The 20,462-nt window shown below is 37.4% G+C and overlaps 1 protein-coding gene across 1 annotated transcript in view; it reads left to right on the forward strand.

The window, feature by feature from the left end:
* The window catches only part of KCNH5 (potassium voltage-gated channel subfamily H member 5), a gene marked incomplete at both ends in the record, with an annotated part of 335,605 nt that overhangs the window by 279,928 nt on the left and 35,215 nt on the right, over window positions 1-20,462 (forward strand). Inside the window, one exon of the mRNA XM_082840811.1 lies at window positions 4,418-4,614. Coding sequence (XP_082696937.1) covers window positions 4,418-4,614 — 197 coding nt within the window. The remainder of the gene's footprint in view (window positions 1-4,417; window positions 4,615-20,462) is intronic.

Here is a 20,462-nt window from a genome sequence, read left to right on the forward strand (position 1 = left end):
AGCCGACTACAACAATCAGTTATAGTGAAGGGCTGACCAATAAAAGTAAAAATGTGAATTAAGTCCATTCTGTAAAAGAATCATTAAATAGACCTATCAGTACAACCTCACATACACTCACAGCAAACTACCTAAGTAAACTTCAAATGCTATATTTTTAGGAATTCATTGGCTATGGTAGATAGCTGTACTCACTCATGAATAACTGAGATAATTTTTATGAATTCATTTTATCTATGTCATTAACTCACCAAATGATGTGTTTCACATTAAAATAAAAACACTCTGTCTGTAAAACCAGCATGTCAGGGTACCGGCATTCCATGATCTGTATTACTCCTTTAATTATTTTGTAACTTTTTGTCTCTGTTTTGTCTTTAAATTTTCCAGTTTTTTGCTCTATGAATCTTTAACATTTACTTCTGTTTTACAATCCTGTTTCCTGTGGTTTGAAAATAAAATACTTCATAAGACTTGATGCAAAGAACTGAGAAAATATTAATAGACCAAACAACAACTTTCATGTTGAGTGTGAGCTTTTCTACTAATTTTAGGGCTTTGGGGGAAGGTTACTTTTCTCAAACTCTAAAATGTTTCTATCTGAGTCTACTTGCACCCAGTGGGGACTGACCTAAAAACTAGCATCAAATATTCTATAGTTATGAGGATAAACAGGATTTCCCAGTCCTGAAAGTGTGCAAAATCCTTGTGATGGAAAAAAAAGGGCGCTTCTCTATTAGGTAGTCCATACATAACCACATGTCTTCACAGCTGTAATTCCTGCACATTACTCAGTGTAAATGTGCATAATATTTCCTGAAGAAGAACATTAGTCAGCTCATAAATTAACTGATTTACAAGACAACTATCTTTCCACAAGTGCCTTAAACGTTTGTTGTGAATTTAGTGACTATTAGGTGATATAGAACACTGGATAAAGCAAAATAGTTTGAAATGGTTGATTAGATTAATGTGTAATTGATATATTGTGTATCCTAATGGAAATTCTATGTTATAAAACAATTAGTATTGTTTATATGTAATGTGAGTTCTGATGTTTGGAGCAGAATAATTCACATTTATTAATTTCGCTATGTTTCTCTAAACATTTTTAGGGAGAGGAGCAGAGGATAAGTTTTACTTTGGTTGAGTCAGTTAACTTTTTGTGTTACTTTTCAGCCTCATAGACTTTTTATTTCCCCATGATAGTAAAAAAGATAAATAACTTAAATTTAAAATTGTTGATAGAAATATGGTGAGAATTTTAATTTCATCAGTTAGGTAAAATAAAACATATAACAGATATTTGAAGACCTCCACAATTTAAATGGTCTGTATTGGCAAGGGGAAATTTATGTATATATTGAGTATTTTTTACCTATTGATGATACACTTATCAGTCAATGAATATTTACTGTTCTGCAGATCTGTGTACCTGTTTTATTAAAAAGTATAAAGAAAAACGTCTGTGAAAATAATTGCTATTTTAAAATAAAAGATTCTTTAGAGAAAAATTTAGAAAGCAAAAAGTAGAAAGAAGGAAAACAATAAGCACATCACTTGAAGCCAATTGCTATAATAGCTATGTGCATTTTCTTTTAGTCTTGTATCCCTTTTGATTTTTAACACAATTTATTATCAATCAACAAATTAATAACAACATAGAATATACTATATAGAATAATATAGAATAATAAAACAATATATTTTGGTCCTATCAAGATTATTTTTCTTTAAGAAATTAAGAAATAGTAGACTTTTAATTGAAAATTCTTTTAGTCTTAGAGTTTCAGTTTCATTTTTATGTACTTTATTATAGCTATAACCATAATCATTCTTTGTATCTTTATTTTTTTATTTAACATTATAAGATTTGCATTTCTGCATGTTATTTCTGAAACTAGTTTTAATTCTATATGAATTTATATGATATAGATTTCTGTTTTCATTGGATATTTTTGCCAATCTGAAGTTATGATTAATAGCACTCCAGTGAGTATTACATGTGTTTGTTCTTAATCTTTTGATTGATTCCCAGAAGCGAAATTACTGAGTCAAAGGTGCTAGTAATTATTATTGTGGTTACTATCCATGAAAATCATATAGTTGAAAAGTGATGAGTACTTATAAGTGGGTCAGAGCTTGTATTATAAATGATAACTTGAGAAAAGGTTTCAGAAATGAATCAGAGAGAAATGTAATCATTTTTCACTCTTCAAGGTAAAAGCCAGTATAGAAAGAGTAGCAATACAATAGAGGAAAAGGAACGAGAAGCGGATCAATGCCCTGTTATTTCCATAGCACGGGGGACTAAGAAAATATAATAGCTGTTGATCTCTTCTGTTTAAAAAATAATACAAGTAACTTATAAGACGTAATAAAACTCATCCATTAGCCTGTAATGAGAGAAAACCTACTATTTGATGCATTCGTTTTGTGTGTACATGTGTGTGTTTCTGGGGAGAAGAGGGTGTATAAAATGAGATAATACTATATGTATGATTTGATAATCCTGCTTTTGTTATTTTACATAATATGAACATTTCTCTGTTACTTTAAAAAATTTATGATATAGTGGCTGCATAATATTCCATAATTTATTTATTTTTTCATTCATATTTATCTTGTTTCTACCTTTTATGGCTATTATAAATATCACTTCAGTGAACATTCTTATAAGCAATTTTGGTACTTCTGATAATGCAATTAGAGTAAATACCTATAATTGGAATGACTAGTTTAAAGGTAATGACGTTTATGGATTTCTGAAATTCATCTAAGTGGAGGTAGGGTTTATCTTTTAAATTTCTGTAGTTAAAGTCTCCCTTAGGTTACTTTGATGCTGTATAACCTCAGACACCTTATTTGGCTCTCAGATCTCTAGTTATCCTTCCTTGGACAAATATATGACTATCAGACATTGAAGTCGTTCATCAGTGTCATGAACTAAAAGGAATTTGGGGAGGGTCAGGTAACAAATGATACTGCTCAAGATTTATTAAATATCTATTATGGTTATTTTATGCTGATCATTTGGTCACATGGTGGTTTTAACCACCTCCTCAATAATATATATGTTTTCTCTCTCCATACCAGAGTGCCTCGTGGTTCTCTAAGGATTTCCAAACTGCCTGTGTGGGGTGGGCAAAGAATCTGTAATCTCACTCAGCCTCAGCATCTCTCTCTCTGTCTCTCTCTGTGTCTCTGTCTTGTTCTCTCTCCCTTCCCCTCTCTCTTATTTCTCTGGTTAACACACTATCTTTTCTTTCCAGTGGTCTGACTGGCCTGAAGTGTTACAAGTAGTCTTTCTTCTTCTTTTTTCCTGTCAGTTCTGACTTTAATCTTAATAATGAGAGCAGATATTCACTCATCTCTGTGGTTAGAGTGCAGAAAGAATAAATCTTTGGTAGCATGGCTCTAGGAAGATTTTTTTTTTTTTCACCTAGAAATATTCCCCGTCTTTTTTCTCTTTAAAACTTTCCCTTTCCTACAGAAGAACAGAGAATGCAGTTGACAGCCCTTCAGAAGCCAGGGACACTTATGGAATTGCCTCAGCAGAAAAGCCTTTCAGCACTTAATCTCTGAAGCTTCTTCATTTCCCTTTGTTTGGACAACTAAGTACTCTTGACTCAGGATAGTGAACTATTGATTTCAGGTCACCAGTGGGCGTTGCTCTGAAGTGAATAGTTGATTCCTGTGTTCTAGAATTCTAGAATTTTAAAAAGACATCCACATTTGACTACAGTGCAGCACCCTTTATGGAACTGTTTATGACATAGCAAATCTAGGCCTCCATGTTTTACCCAATTTAGCCTCTTCGGCTCTATTATTATGGACTAGAGCTCTCTCCCTGGCCCTGAGGCCTTGCATACAGTTTGGCTCGGTGAAAAGAGAAGGATATCCTTTGGGAATCAGTGATGGTGAGGTTTTGTTTGCCTGGAGCACAAGACTTAGTTGCTGAATAATGTATGTTTAACGTATGTCGAGTCAGTTCCAGATCTATAAAGGCTATAACAGGAGATCCTTGTATATTGCCTTTTACTGTCATTTCTAGCAGAAGGAGCAGAAGAAAGGATGAGCCCAAGACGTCACCTTTGCTCCTTCTGGTCAGAATGCGAAAACTTAAGGTGGCAGAAATAATGAAACTATTTGTTAAAATGAGGTTGTTGGCTTCTCTGTTGGATTTCATTTATTCAAGCCACTCCAGATTTCCTTCAAGAACTGAATTTAAGATGATGTTACTTTACATATTATATGAAAATGTTGTACATTGTTACATGTATATAGATGGTCTTATATACTTAGACTCCAAATTATGCTAGACGATCAATACCATATATGAAACTGAATAAAATATCGTGACTAGGATAAAAACAAGTGTAGATACTTGAATATTTGTATCTTAATTGTTTTCCAGGGAAAGGAGATGTATTTGGAGACATCTTCTGGAAGGAAACCACCCTTGCTCATGCCTGTGCCAATGTCCGAGCACTGACATACTGTGACCTCCACATCATCAAGCGAGAAGCCTTGCTTAAAGTCCTGGACTTTTATACAGCTTTTGCAAACTCATTCTCAAGGAATCTCACTCTTACTTGCAATCTAAGGAAACGGGTATGTTGTCTGGACCCACTTCCACTTATTAGCATCTAGAGGGTTAATACCTTATATGCTATTAGTTGAAGAGTGGTAAAGTGATTTTATTTCGTAGTAGCACATTCCCATCAATGTAAAGTGACATGATTTTTTTCCCCCTTTCTTTATATTTTGTTTACTTTTTAAAGAGGGGATAAAAACCCTGAGTACATGGGTAAAGATTTGAATCTTTATCATTTAAGTGCAAAATGAAAAACAGACTTGAGGAGAAACAAACTGTACTATAATATAATTAGTTAATTCTTGGGGTTTATAATACTGCCATAAAATTAATATCAGCGTCTCTTACTTTATTATGTGGATCTTTTAAAGCTAGTAAGGTTAATCAAACTGGTTGCCTACTTTATATTCCTGATTCTCTTTACACCCTCCCTCTCATTTAATAGTCAATTCATAAAGCTCATTCCCCATTAATTCTTTCAAACACACTATCTCAAAAAATAATTAGCCATACTGACATATCCTATAAATAGATTTAAGAATCCTTTACTTTGCATGGCTGCTGCAATTTTAATCTTCTTGCTGTTTTCTTTTTTATTGATGAGTGTGGCACAAATTTAATTTGCATAAAGAAACCTCCTAGCTCTGACTTACAGGTCATTGGACATTGGCGAGGGCTCTTTTATTGCCAACAGTGAAATAGATGTTTGGATAACAGCACTTAAGGAATTTCATCTAAGATGATTACCTGTCTATGATGAAGTATTTTGAAATAACAAGCCTTTCCTTCCACTAACCCCTTAAATAGAACCTTCCTGCTAGTTAACATGGAGAAAAAAATCAATCCAAGAGACAAATTAACATCTATACTGCAGCAACAAAGAAATGTGCATAAGTAAGCAAATCAACGTAATTCTCTACTCAGGGTTCTAAGAGAGGATAAGACTTCAGGAGTCGTATTCGTACTAGTGTCACAACACTTGATTTATATTTGAATAGCAGTTTCAGTTTATATTTTGTTAACAAATAGTTATTGAACATCCACAACCTGCAAGACAAAATGTAAAGAGCTGTAGAGAGCACGAGGACTAAATACACAGTCGCCATGCTCAAGGAGGTGACAGCCAAGTGCAACTATTATGTGAAATGCAAATATGTGAAACATCTATTTGTACAAGTAATTGAGAGTTAAGGTAATGATAAACCTGGAAGAGGGGTACCAAACAGGGCACCTGCTCGTTCATTAGGCAGTCCTGTCTAGTATTACACAGAAATATGTCTCCTTAGGTCTGTGTTCTACCTTCTCTTCTACAAGGCTACCTGGTGGGTATTTGAAACTCTTATGTCTCATTAAATCTTCCCAATATACATTTTGCCAGTTTTAGAACCTTCCCACGTACTACAAGTTTACGAAAACTCATATCTGTCCTTACAGTCCTCAGGACAGATATTATTTGTCACTGTCCTCCTCAAAGCACTGTTGTCTACACATCATCTCATCTGATGTTTATAATATTCCTGTGGGGAAAAAAGGGCAGTTATTTTCCCTTCAAAACACATGAGGGAACTCAGACCTAAAGAAATTAATATTAAGTAACCGACTGATATATTTGCAATGAAAGGTGTCAAAGAGGGATAATTAAGAAAACTCACCAGTGGCAAGTAAATTTTGGTTCTTCAAGATGAGTTAATCACAAAGCTCTATCATCTCTTTTTCTCTTTCACACATCTGAGCATGTGCACATTACACATGCGCGCACACACACACGTTGGTTATAAGAGCTGAGCACACATACCAGCGTGTCTATCTCTGATGGTGTTAGAGACAGAAAGCTCGTGCTGTTTTTTTAATGGGACCCAGGAATGGAGCTCCTGCCTCTGTAGGTGCCAGTGTGCTAGTTATATCACACGGCTTCTTCCCTTGTTCCTTGTTATAACGTGTCAGGTTTTTTGTTTGTTTATTTTTAAAAAATCTTTCTTGACCTTTTGCAATTGATAGATGGTCTCAATAACTCGAATGTGGGTGTATTGCTAATCAGTGTCACTTTATTCTCAGAAAAAAAGTATTTTCATAAAGAAGAGAAACTGTAAAGAAATGATTCATGAGAATAGCTACCATTTTGAGAGCCTATTTTATAGCCATGCACGTCAACATATTTTGCATATAATAATTAATCTTATTAAATATCAACAACCCACAGACGAGGCAGTATAATCTCCATTTCATTGATGAGGAGGTTGAGGTTCTGAGAGTGAGGCAGCAAGTTGCCAAATAAATTACGGGTCAGAGTCCATCTCTTTCTGATTCTAAAACCCATATTCTTTAGATTATACCATGTTGCTTTTGTTTGTCAAAATAGCTGACTTTTTTCCCCTACAACAATACCCTACAGGCACACTCTCAACAATGTACAGAGTTTCTCATTCACTCAATTACTTTAACTTCATTCCCCCATTGAGCTATTAACAAAAAATATTTTGTTCTTATTGCTACTGTTTTCAGCATTCTTTCAGTGAACATTGGTTGTGAATCGTAGAATCAAGACTATGTCCTTAGCATGCTATTGATATCTCCTAGCTATCATAACCATTAATTAAGGGCTAGCTCCAAGTTGGGGGAGCAGATTTGGGACTCAGGGTTTCAGGCTTCATAGATTACAGCTCTAGCCACATAAGCACATACAGTGGCTCTATAGTGTGTAGTTCTCGGTGGCTGTAGTAGGGAGGAATTTGGTAATGCTTTAGCTGCTTGCCTCCATCTCCATTAAGGAGAAATAAGACGTTTGTTATGCAAATATAGCTCCCACTAACCATCCTTAGGTCCCTCTATATAAAATTTCTAGAACTATAGCTGGTAATTTCATCCAAAAACTAAAGCAGGGGTTGGCAAAATTTTTCTGGCAAGGACCAGATAGTAGATATTTTAGAATTTGAGGGCCATACAGTTTCTGTCTCAACTACTCAACCCCACTATTGTAGCGTGATATTAGCTGTCTTAACTTGGGCTGCCATTACAAAACACCATAGATTGGGTGGCTTCACCAACAAGAATTTATTTCTCACAGTTCTGGAGGTTGTGAAGTCCAGGATCAAGGCGCTGGTCAATTCGGTTCCCCGATAAGGGCTCTTTTATTTCTGGTTTGGCAATGTCTGCCTTCTTGCTGTGCCCTCATATGGTGGAGAGAGATAGAGAGAGGAAGCAATTTCTCCAGGGTCTCTTCTTACAGAGGCACTAATTTTATCATGAAGACCCTCATGGCCTCATCTAAACCTAATTATCTCTCCAAGACTCTTTCTTCAAATATCATCCTACTGGGGGATTAGGGCTTCAACATATTGATTTTAGGGGAACATAATTCAGTCCATAGCAGCAAAGATAGTATATAAATAAAAGAGGATAGTTGTGCTTCAGTGAAACTTTACTAACACAGGTGGCTTCTTATGGGCCTTAGTGTGTCAATAGCTGACAGTAGAGGACTGGAAGTTAGATGGGGATGACAGTAGGTATGCAAATAGAATTCTTCCCCTTTGTTAGAAAGCAAATCTCTACTAATTGCCACCCGGCAAGAGGGTCATAATGAAATGGAAAATGCCATATATAAGAGGTGGCTGCACACAAAAACAAAATCCAAACAAACAAAACAAAAAAAAGAGGTGGCTACAGGGGCCAGGTAGATAACACACGTGAGTAAGGCAAGGCTATGTGGCTATGAAGACTGGAAAGTTCACACCATATGTAGAAGGGCCGCTGCTACTCAGTCTGCTTGTACATTGCCTTGGAATACCAGCCTACGGTAGCTTGGTCTGCATATTTCTTTTCAGACAAGGCAGAAACATGAATTTTTATGTGAAATCACATTACTTTGGTAACTAATTTACTTTGTCTTTGAAAACACTATAGTCAAACAAAACAGATCTGCTTGCCCTTGGTCAACTGTTTGTGAACTGAATGGAATGATTTAAAGAACCCCTGATCTTATGATACTAGAAGCCTGAAATTTTTACCTGCATCCTGTAAATTTGGATGAGAAAAATTATTATATCGTTATTTTCTTTAATTTCTAAGTGAAATTTAGCCTTTTTTTCAATTATGAAAGTTGATAACAAATTACAGTGTTATTAGAAGTACCAAAAGACATTACAGATATTTTCATAGCATAATGTTTTTGTTGAAGACATCCTAAAATGTTGTTTGCACTCATCAGTACTTAATAATTATGATAGTTATTAGACCTGCTGTGATAATAATGTTATTGTGTTAATAAAAAAGCACATAGATTACTATCTTGCAAATTAGTTTTAAAATTTGATAATCGAATTTCAGTACAATATGTTTCCTTTGCAACACTATGTATTTTATTTTGTGCATTTAAAGCAGCTCTTCTGTAATGAGGCCTATTCCACAGGCTTTACCAGACTGCTGGAGATTAAGATCCCCCATATGAGAGTCAGAAACTGGACTAAGTTGAGCAGAAGGACTGGTTGGTATATGTTTTTCAATAATAAGAAGACAGTTCTATAGTTTCAGTATGTTTAAACATATTCAGAAAAGGCCTAGGAGAGCAACAGAGGAAGGTTGACTCACTTGCTGATTTTATTTATGATTTATTTATTTTACCTATTCAAGATACCATTTCCTGGAATGACTGAATGGTATTTATTAACTTGAGAACCAGCCCTCAGGGACAGGTCTGAGAAGGCACACAGCACAACCAGCACAGGTGATATGTAAATCTTAAAGAATTCTAATCAGACGTTAAATGTAATCACTGCACTTCTGCTCATTCTGCCTCCTGTTACACAATGATCTTTACCATTGTGTAAAAAGAGTAAATGTAACAAGCCTCACTGCTGGACTTTGAAAGAACTGCTTACAAAGTGGGCCCTTGGCTGGCATCTGAGAACTTGAACTTCAAGAGAGTTCCCACCACTCTAATAAGAGTGGCTCACGGTACCTGCTACTTATCCAAACAGTGTGGCTTATGCTAAACATTTACTTTCCTTCAAGGAGTGTGGCATTTTAGTATGTGCCAGACAGGACCACCTGTGTGACTAAATTCCAATAAAACCACTGGACACTGAGTCCATAATGAGCATCCTTCGTGGCAACATCTCACGAGTGTTGTCACAACTCATTGCTGAAGGAATTAGAGAGAGGACACTTGGAGGCATGTTTATGGAGTGGAGCCCGTTGGACATTGATCCAAAATGATGCCAAACTGATGCTTACCCTTTAGTTGTAGTCTCAAAGAAATGCCTCCACTGTTGCTTCAGAGACTTATCTTGCTCCTGGTTGATACTCCTTTTTACCATACATTTCTGAATCCCTTAGGTCAAGACACAGGATAATCTGGAACACCTCAACAGAATTCATTTAACCCTTGTATTAGTCTGCTCAGACAGCCATAACAAACTAACACAGTCTGGGTGGTTAAACAGAAATTTATTTTCTCACAGTCTGGAGGCTGTAAGTCCAACATCAAGGTGTTGGCAGGGTTGGCGTCTGGTGAGAACTCTCTCCTTGGGTTGCAGACGGCTGTCTTGTGTTCTCACATGGCCTTTTCTCCGGGCGTGTGTGTGGGGAAGAGAGTGTGAGCTCTCTGGTGTCTCTTTTTACTGTATAAGGATTCCACTGGATCAGGGGCCTACTCTTACGACTTCATTTAACCTTGATTGCTTCCTTAGGGGCTGCACCTTTAAGTACAGCCACACTAGGGGTTAGGGTTTCAATATATGAATTGGGAGGGCAGGTAGGAAACAAAAATTCAGTCCATAACGACCCTGTTTTTTTAAAATTAAGTGTGAAGGAGTAATTTTTAGAAATACTCTAAAATCAACAGTTGTGGCTGATACAGATCTGTATTACTGGGGAAGTGCTGCAGTATCAGTATTCAGCATTGATTTTTATAACTTCTAAGCAATGCATAATTATCAATACTTGCAAAATATTCTTGCACTCCTACAGTGATTTAAGATTCCCGTTTAAACTTAGAAAAATTTCCAAGAATGACCAATACCAATTCTAAATTGGAAAATCAGAAATAGAGGTACCTGTAGCATTCTTTTCACCCTGTAAAGCCAGAGTCCTTTTCCACAGGTGGCACTGTTTTTAAGTTCCACAGGTGGCGCTGTTTTTAAGTAGAGGGCAGCTGAAGCCAGCTGGCCACTTTATGGATGAGTGTAGTACCAGTCCTATATTTTAATGTTCCAGTGGTAAGAAATAGCGCTTTAGACTCACTCTTGAATTAGCACAGGCTCAGAACTAAGCAATGGATTTTCTTTCCCGAAAGCATTCTTATCATGGGAAATCCAGTAGCGCAGAATGTCTTTTTTTCTGTGAGCAACGAAGCATCTCTACAGCAATTACCTTTTGTGGATGGAAAACATACTGAAATTGGATATCAAACAGGCCTAAAGTATTTGCTTGGTGTACATGTGGTGCAAACTACATGTATTTCAATAGTCATTACTGGCATCTTTGAAGAAATAGTCTAGGAATGTGATAATGGAAATTCCAACTTCACTACCTTCTCCCCCCGCCCATAGCAGCTAAACAAAATATGGGAGCACATTCATTCCACAAATCCATGGTTTTTATCCCGTGAAAAAACACCAGTAAAAACATTGTCCACAGTTGGAACAAAAGATACGTGGTCTCCATAAAACTCAAGTACTCTATAGTATCTACGCTTACTTCTCTCACAGCACTGATTGCGGTACTTTGGTTTCCTATTTACATTTTTGTTTTTCAGTAGAACAATGAGCTTCATAAAGTAGGTATTTTCTGTAATCTCTTTATTGCCAATGACCAGAAGAGTGCCTGTAGTGCCTGCTAATTGAAGGAATGAAACGTGAATCAGACACGTTGCCCAGCACAGAATAATCACGGTCCTTCAGAGAAGCAAATGGTATCCTTGACAACTTTGGCAAAGAGCCTTATGAAAATAGGATTATGAAAATGACCGTTACTAATTAGTGTTAAATCACAATTAGAGTTAACTTCCAGCTGCAGTTTCTAACCATTTATGCCTGCAGATTCTGCACAATGCTAGTGCTTTCAGAATAGTACAGCAATTTTATCACTGTTGAGTGAATTAAGATCGCCTGCTGCCAGGGGCTGGATTTACCAGGTTACTGCCTTAATCTCATTCTAAATAACTTTGAAGAGCAAACTTTTTTCTCGCAGTTTCCTTTGAAGAATCTGTATACCACACTTGAATCTGAGCAGAGTGTTGTTATAACTCTCATGACCTCAACTGAGCATCAGGATTGCAGATTCACTGTGGCCCTGCTGGCAATAGCTCTGCTTATACATTATGGTTTGTAGAACTTTCACCTCTAAACTGATGTAGTTTGCACACCACAGTCATTATCTCATTTGAGCTTCAAATCAACACTGTAGGGAAATGAACAAAGAGAGAGAAGGTGACTTGCTCCTGGCCACAGCTCCAGCCTCAGTTTTCCAACTCCAAGTGGCTCTCATTTCGCTGATGGTGGTAAAAAGGAGCAGATTTTCAGCAATTCCGGAAGTTTGTCATGTGCATTTAGGTAAAGCAGAGACCTAATTATGCAGTCTTTTGAGCCCTTAAGCTGCTTCTATTTAGAGCTCTCTGTTGGTCTGCTTCCAGATAGAAAAGAAACTTTTCCACATTTAGTTACCAGGACATAGGTTCACAGATCTCTCACTCTTCAATAATGCCTCCAAAGCAGTTAGTTAAGGACAGAGTTTCCTAAGTTTTAGGGTGGGGGCTAGATTCAATAATTTACCAACATAACTTGACAGTAGATTATACTCTCTGACAACTTTTTCCAACACTAGAGTTAATTCTAATTGCAAGAAAGTATGTATATTAGTAGTAAACAAGAAGGAAATGAATAAGCCTGAAGTAGACCGAAGAATATTCAACTAACATGAGAAGGTAGACATTTTATAAATTATTTTTCTTGGGAATTCTCAAAGTAGCCAACAATCATTTGAAACAATCCTTTGTTTTATTTTAGAGCTGAATTCTGCCTTACAGTAGTGCCTTTCTAGGAGTATCATAACTGGATGGCAGACTGTTTATTTCCAATATGTCTACCACTTCTGAATTCTCAACAATTAATATTTGATGAGGGACCATTGAAAGCCCGGTGCTATATCACACCATCTTCATTTAAAGGAAAATATTCCTTTTGAATTAAGAAGCAAGGATTTCTGTTAATATTAAGGCTGAAATGTACATATTTTCTTCCCTAATGCCTTTTGGTATTGATTTAAATTTGGAATGCATGCAATTTTTCCTATCCTAACTTGTTATTTTCTTTTGTCTCTTTTTCCTTCTCTCTTCTGGAAAAAGAAGTCAATGGATGTGGTCGTATGTAAAATATCAAATTTGGATCGGTTTATGAATCTGTATTTTAATGAATTTTTAGGCAGAGTTCTTTTGGGGGAGTTCCTTCCTCGCCAGTCCCCAAGACAACAACTAAATTTGATCATATAGTTTGTTATTATAGGGATTTCTTCCCTTCACTTTTTAAGTGGGATCCACTGACTCAGGCTTTTCTGTCCTCTGAGGTACCTGAGAAAATATAGAGCTCAAAAGACATGTGTTCAAAACCTTCCACGCTGATTTTGAGAAGTAGATTTGTAACACTTTATAACAGGACATATTTTGAGAAGAATTTGGTTATTCAGAAGAGGAGTTTCAAGATGCTTATTGTGAATTCAGAGAATTCAGGTTATTGCCAATAAAGTAAAGTAAATATTGTAATAAAACATATCAGTTTATATAAAATAAAAAGCCTTTTAAAGCATTATATACATTTTACAAATGTGAAAATGGAGAACTGCTCTGTGGTTAGATTTAATTTGTAATAGTTGACTTTTATGACCCAGATAGAATCTGCCTTCCTGGAATGTCCATTTTCTTTCCCAGCTGGGAGGTTCATTTCACAGATTTTGACATTCCGATCAACTAATCTTTTCCCAAAGGAATCAAATCAAGTTGTTCTACTAAATAGTCAGAGACACTCAGATGACCCAGAGAAGCTGCAGTATTTTCTCCCAGAGAAAGGCCTTCATTTTCTGCCTCTTCTTTCTGAATCAGGTTATACTTGATTCACCCAACACATTTAGGAGTTGGCATTGATTTTACTGGGGTTTGTTCTATGTCCGCAGTTTTATCCTCTAGAGAGTGATGTCATCAGTAGAAGTTCAGCAGAGGCACTTTCCCTTAGGAAGCTCACACTCTAGAATGGAAACTGCAGAGTAAAAACTGTAACTGCTAATTCTGCATGTAAAAAGTAGCCAGTTTTCCCTGAAGGCAGCACAGAGAGGTAATGCGGGGCATTGAACCCTGTCCAGGAATTTGCTTCCCTCTTTTAACAGCTGCCTTAACAACTAGTTGAGATATGGTTGTGGATGGCATCATAATTCTAGCATGTTAAATGGGTGACATGGAACACAGGTCCTTTGAAAGTGAGTTTACCGTGACAAGAAGATGCGTGACCCTCCTGAGGGAGAAAATAGTGTTTCCTAATGCTTGGAAATTCAGAAACCAGAATGTAGGATGACCTACTTAGCCACTGTAGAGTGTGCTGTCACATGGGGAAGGGTCTGTCATGCCAGCAAAAAACAAGCATGGAAGATCAAATCCAGCCTGCTGGATTTACGACTCCATAAAAGGAGGCTGACTGCTGGCTTGTTAATAGCAACGTTCCACACCTGGCAGTCAGAGTGGCTTGTTACTGAAATCACACACTAGGAGGACTTTTTGGGAAGGCTGTTGGGAGTGAGTATGCGGTGGGGAGCAAAGAAAGCTGCCTGACAGGGCCTCATCCCCTACATTCTAATGCAGCCGACTTCTCCAAAGTGTTTGCAAAAAAGGGCTTAATGTGGACCTTTGCTCTGGTGAGAAAACAATGAAAGTAGATTTGTTTTGTTTTCTTTTTAACATCTTTATTGGAGTATAATTGCTTTACAATGGCGTGTTAGTTTCTGCTGTATAACAAAGTGAATCAGCTATACATATACATATATCCCCATATATCCTCCCTCTTGAGTCTCCCTCCCACCCTTCCTATCCCACCCCTCTAGGTGGTCACAAAGCACGGAGCTGATCTCCCTGTGCTATGCGGCTGCTTCCCACTAGCTATCTCTTTTACATTTGGTAGTGTATATATGTCCATGCCACTCTTTCACTTCGTCCCAGCTTACCCTTCCCCCTCCCCGTGTCCTCAAGTCCATTCTCTAGTAGGTCTGCGTCTTTGGATTTGGTAGTTTTGCCAAGCTGAAAAATCTCTGTTGTTGCATTCCTAGGTCATTCTACTTGGCACACTCCTTTTAGAGGGGTATTTTAATTATGAACCAGAAATTCTGTGGAGGTTGACAACAGTAATGAAGCTCAAACAATGCAGAAAGAGAGAGAGAGAGAGAGGGAGAGACGCCTTTAAAAATTCAAAAAATCAATCAGGGCAAGTCTGTCAGCAGAAAAGACTTGCAACAAATGCAATTATGTGAAAGTGTATCCGATGCTTGGAGGGTAAGCTGGCTTTACTATACCAAACAGGATACAAGAGATTTGGATTTCCAGCTTTTGAACAAACTTTATAAAACAAACACATCAATCTCTTTCTGGAAGCACAGGCACTGCTGTATAATTCCAGGGTCAAATATCCATATCCCAGAAATAAATTCATAATTGATGCCATAGAACTTTAAATTATTCAGGCATTTTCTCATTTTGTGCAAATCCTCTTTGAAAAAATATGCCCAATTTAAATATGCTATTCTAGTCTAGATTTCAGACAGTGTTCAACACTCAGATGTGTTCCAGTTTGTCAAAGATGCAGTGGATTTATTTTGATTAAAGAATATCAGAAATGCAGTTAATACCTCACCAAAATAAAGTCAAGCTAAAATAAATGACCAGGGTGGACTTCCCTGGTGGTTCAGTGGTTAAGACTCTGTGCTTCCACTGAAGCGGGGACGGGTTCGATCCCTGGTCAGGGAAGTTCGGTATGCGGTGCGGTCAAAAAGAGGAAAAAAAAGGAATGACCAGCCTTATAATAAAGGCAAAGTATAGCAATTCATACAGCAAAAAAGTGGTTATTTTAAATGCAAGACAAGGGCAAAGGTATTCCTTTATTGAATTATGAAAAGACTTTTGTTCTCAAAACTTAAAATTTGAGATCACATCTTTAAAATATGGAACAGTGAAATCATCGAGATTTAGACAAATGGAGGAGAGCTTGGGAAAAGAATATATTACGAGGAAAAAGATATGTGCCACTTGAATTGCTATTTTATAAAAGCAACTAGTCACCTATCCTATGACTTCAGCTCCCTCCTCAAGGATCAGCTTTGCCCCTCCCCCGTTCGCCTCCCCACTTGCTCCAGCTGCGCGTGATCTCTCCCTTCTCTGTACTCCTGTACCACCCACCACTGTGTCATTTATTCAGTATTTACTGCATGTTGCTTTGTAGGGTTATACGTATTGAACACGTGCCCTGTCCTCATACGTTGACTGTTAAGCTCTTAAAGACAGAGAAATGTTTATTTTCCCATACATCCGACTATTCTTTGTGCTCCAGCACTTCAGAGATGTTTGTTGATTGAATGACTGAGTACTGATACTGCAGAGTTCATTACTTTAAAGCAATGTGTGTTGCTTCCCTTTCTGGCAGCAGAACCTGATACCCATGGGGGAATAAGTACTGAGAGTAAAGTAGCAGGAAAAGAGGTATCCAATTTATTATTTTTTTTTAATTCTGATAACTACTGGGATCATTTTGAATATATCTTTAAGAAGAATTTGCAAAGATTACATTTTTGAGGAATTAAAAACATTCCTTGGGGGCTTCCCTGGTGGTGCAGTGGTTGGGAGTCTGCCTGCCGATGCAGGGGACACGGGTTCATGCCCCTGTCCAGGAGGATCCCACATGCCGCGGAGCGGCTGGGCCCGTGAGCCATGGCCGCTGAGCCTGCGTGTCTGGAGCCTGTGCTCCGCAACGGGAGAGGCCACGACAGTGAGAGGCCCGCGTACCGCAAAAAAAAAAAAAAAAAAAAAAAATTCCTTGGGAAATTAAAGATAAAAAATGTGTACTTGCCATTGGATTACTATGAGCAGATACATTTTAACTAGTTAAAACCTTTCTAAAAATAGTAAGGGGAAACGGTAACATTTGGGACTCTCCAAGGGGTACCTGAATTCTCTCTTTGCCAGCAGTAGGTATTGAATTTAGAATGAATCTTTAGTTGTTGTTTTGGTGAAAGGAGAAAAGGGGAAAACATGTCCCAAACGCATGGCTCCTTCTCTCTTAAATAACTACAGGCAGGAAAAGTGGACCACAGCTTCCACCCAATTCAGAAATAAAAGCAATTTTGTTTACACCCATAGTCAAAGACCATCTATACTCTTTCCTAGGGAATGTTCCAACATCTGTCTTTGTAAGAACTAGAGAGCCAGCTTCTGGCACATGAGTTTACTTACTGTGTCTCAGTTTATACCTCTGTAAAATGATATAATAGTCAGTACATATGCATGGAGTACCTCTTAAGTGCCAGGTACTTTTCTAAATCCAGACTATTTGGAGTGAATAAAACAGATAGGTTCCTGTTCTCATGGGGCTTAGGGTCTAGTACCCTTCTCATAGAGTTGTTGTGAGTGTTAAATGCATAGAGACCATCCCACGTGAGGCCTTAGTGAAGATTAGTGGTGCTGATGGGGATAATGGTGGTGATGGAGATGTTGATAAGGATGCGTTTCAAAAGTGTCAGTGCCAGACTGGTGCCTAAGACCCTCTCAAAATTCTAATGGGAAGAGAAGGTCAAACTTCAGTCTCAGTATTACTGGAGTCTGTCAGTCACTGGTGATATGAAATTAAGAGCAATGTTAGCAAGGCACCCAGGTCTGATCTCTTTAGAAAGTAGAAGCCCCCTCTTAAAAGCCAAATATGATATGTACTAGTGAGGAATTCCATAAGCCCCAATGGAATATGCTGAGAATTGTGGAACTAAATGCTTTTATGCTTGCCCAGAATAATGTTGACTTTTCCCAAAAGCAATGCCTACTTTCTTCTGTTAACACTAAACAATATTTACCTCTGCCTTTTTCTAAACTTCACAGATTCAACATATATAACTTCTGTTAGGGGTGAAATCTCAGTTGTGGTCCCTAACATTTGATGAAATGATTTGGCTAATGATACATATTAAGAGAACAGGCAGGGGTTGTGATGTCAAGTCCAGTTCTTGGCCCTTTTAACCCATGGATTGCATTTCTCTAATCTAAGTTAATGAACACACTTCCATGCTGTTTTGCTGTGTGTGTGAAGATGAGCATTAGCAAATTTTTTTTTGAATTTTATTTATTTTTTATACAGCAGGTTCTTATTATCTACTTTATACATATTAGTGTATATATGTCAATCAGTATCTCCCAATTCATCCCCCATCCCCACCACTTTCCCCGCTTGGTGGCCATACATTTGTTCTCTGCATCTGTGTCTCTGTTTCTGAACCTGCAAACCGGTTCATCTGTACCATTTTTCTAGGTTCCACATATATGCATTAATATATAATATTTGTTTTTCACTCTGACTACTTCACTCTGTATGACAGTCTCTAGATCCATCCACATCTCTACAAATGACCCAATTTCGTTCCTTTTTATGGCTAATATTCCATTGTACATAGGTAACACATCTTCTTTATCCCTTCGTCTGTTGTTGGGCATTTAGGTTGCTTCCATGACCTGGCTATTGTAAATAGTGCTGCAATGAACATTGGGGTGCATGTGTCTTTTTGAATTATGGTTTTCTCTGGGTATATGCCCCATAGTGGGATTGCTGGGTCATATGGTAATTCTATTTTTAGTTTTTTAAGGAACCTCCATATTGTTCTCCATAGGGGCTATATCAATTTACATTCCCACCAACAGTGCAAGAGGGTTCACTTTTCTCCAGCATTTGTTGTTTGTAGATTTTCTGATGATGCCCATTCTAACTGGTGTGAGGTGATACCTCATTGTAGTTCTGCTTTGCATTTCTGTAATAATTAGTGATGTTGAGATGGCTTCTGGGCCATCTGTATGTCTTCTTTGGAGAAATGTCTATTTAGGTCTTCTGCCCATTTTTTGATTTGGTTGTTTGTTTTTTTAATATTGAGCTGCATGAGCTGTTTATATATTTTGGAGATTAATCCTTTGTCCATTGATTTGTTTGCAAATATTTTCTCCCATTGTGAGGGTTGTCTTTTCGTCTTGTTTGTAGTTTCCTTTGCTTTGCAAAAGCTTTTAAGTTTCATTAGGTCCCAGAGCATTAGCAAATTTAACTTGACCTACAATGTGTACTTTAACTAAATGTTCTAAACTCATCCTGAATTTTATCTATCAAGTTTGACTGTCTGAGCACTCTTCTATCTATTGAAATACTGTCCTATTAACTATGCCCCTGTAGATATAGACATAGTTATTACATAAATGGGTTTATCTTAGCAGGAGACACTCAGGGGAAGCATTGGGAAATATGGAAAAGATCTTTTCCAATCTGTGCTTAGTATTAACCTGGTAGTTTTGTAAGCCAAGAGTTAAGTTTACTCTTTTTATTTTTGAATTTTTGAATTTTATTTTATTTATTTTTTATACAGCAGGTTTCCTCTTATTTAGAACCTCGAGCTAAATTTGAATTGCACTTTTAGAAGTAAAAGGCAACTACATTTTGCTTTCATAAAAATGTTAACTTCACCTGCCCTTGTCATTCTGGCATCTTTGAAGGACTTAATTAAAAAAAGAATTATTTGTATCCATTCATCTCCTTGTGAGAAAACATAATAGAGAGGCAACTGGTATGGGAAGAGATCTATTACTTCAATAAGCTCATTCCATTAGTCAAATTTGTCAAAGAGAAGGTGAACTAATATCTTTCTTTTTTATAATATTCCCTGCAAGAAAAAGTTGCTCATTTTATTCATGTTTGACATTTCATAGTAAAGGTAAAATTCATTTTTAATGAAAAATATTCCACAGGGTTATTAATTTAAAGAAATGCAGAAAGAGAGAACTGTCATTTAAAAAGAGCAACTCATGAATTAGAGAATTAGAGAAAGTACCCAGTCAAAATGCAGCTCAGTGAAGTTCTTTCTCCAGGATCCAGGCCAGGCAGTGGAAGTGACCGTTACCTGCACCCTGGATGGCATCTGTGTCATCTGTGCACGAGCTGCTTTTGCATCAAAGCTTTGGTAACTTAAAGAAGTAACTCCTTGAGCTTATTACTTGTACCTTTTATTATACTTCTTACATTTAGTCCATTTTTCTCACAAAATTGTAAACTACTTGAGGTCAAAGATTGTGAATAGGGTAGCATCTACAGTAGCATTTTATACTATGATGTTCAAATAATGTTTGGCAAGTGAGTGAATCAATATTGGAGCTCCTCCTATTTGCAAGAGGATTGAATATAGTTATCATGACATACATTTACATTCCCCTAACATAAATAATATCTCTAAGAAAAGGTTAAAGAGGTTAGGATTTTTTAGTTAGTTTGTTTTTTTGCGGTACGCGGGCCTCTCACTGTTGTGGCCTCTCCCATTGCGGAACACAGGCTCTGGACGCGCAGGCTCAGCGGCCATGGCTCACGGGCCCAGCTGCTCCACGGCATCTGGGATCTTCCCGAACCGGGGCACGAGCCCGTGTCCCCTGCATTGGCAGGTGGACTCTCAACCACTGCGCCACCAGGGAAGCCCTGGAGTTACATCTCTTAAATGTCACATTCTTTGAACTAGCTTCACAGAATAGGAAGGCTTTTTCAGAATGGGATGAACACAAGGGGCAAGTTTAAGTGTAATGTTAGAAAATCAGCAGGGGAACAAAACGTGGTAGGGG

This window comes from Leucopleurus acutus (genome assembly GCF_964270905.1).
Source record: "Leucopleurus acutus genome assembly, chromosome: 1".
In the NCBI taxonomy this organism is placed as follows: Eukaryota; Metazoa; Chordata; class Mammalia; order Artiodactyla; family Delphinidae; genus Leucopleurus; species Leucopleurus acutus.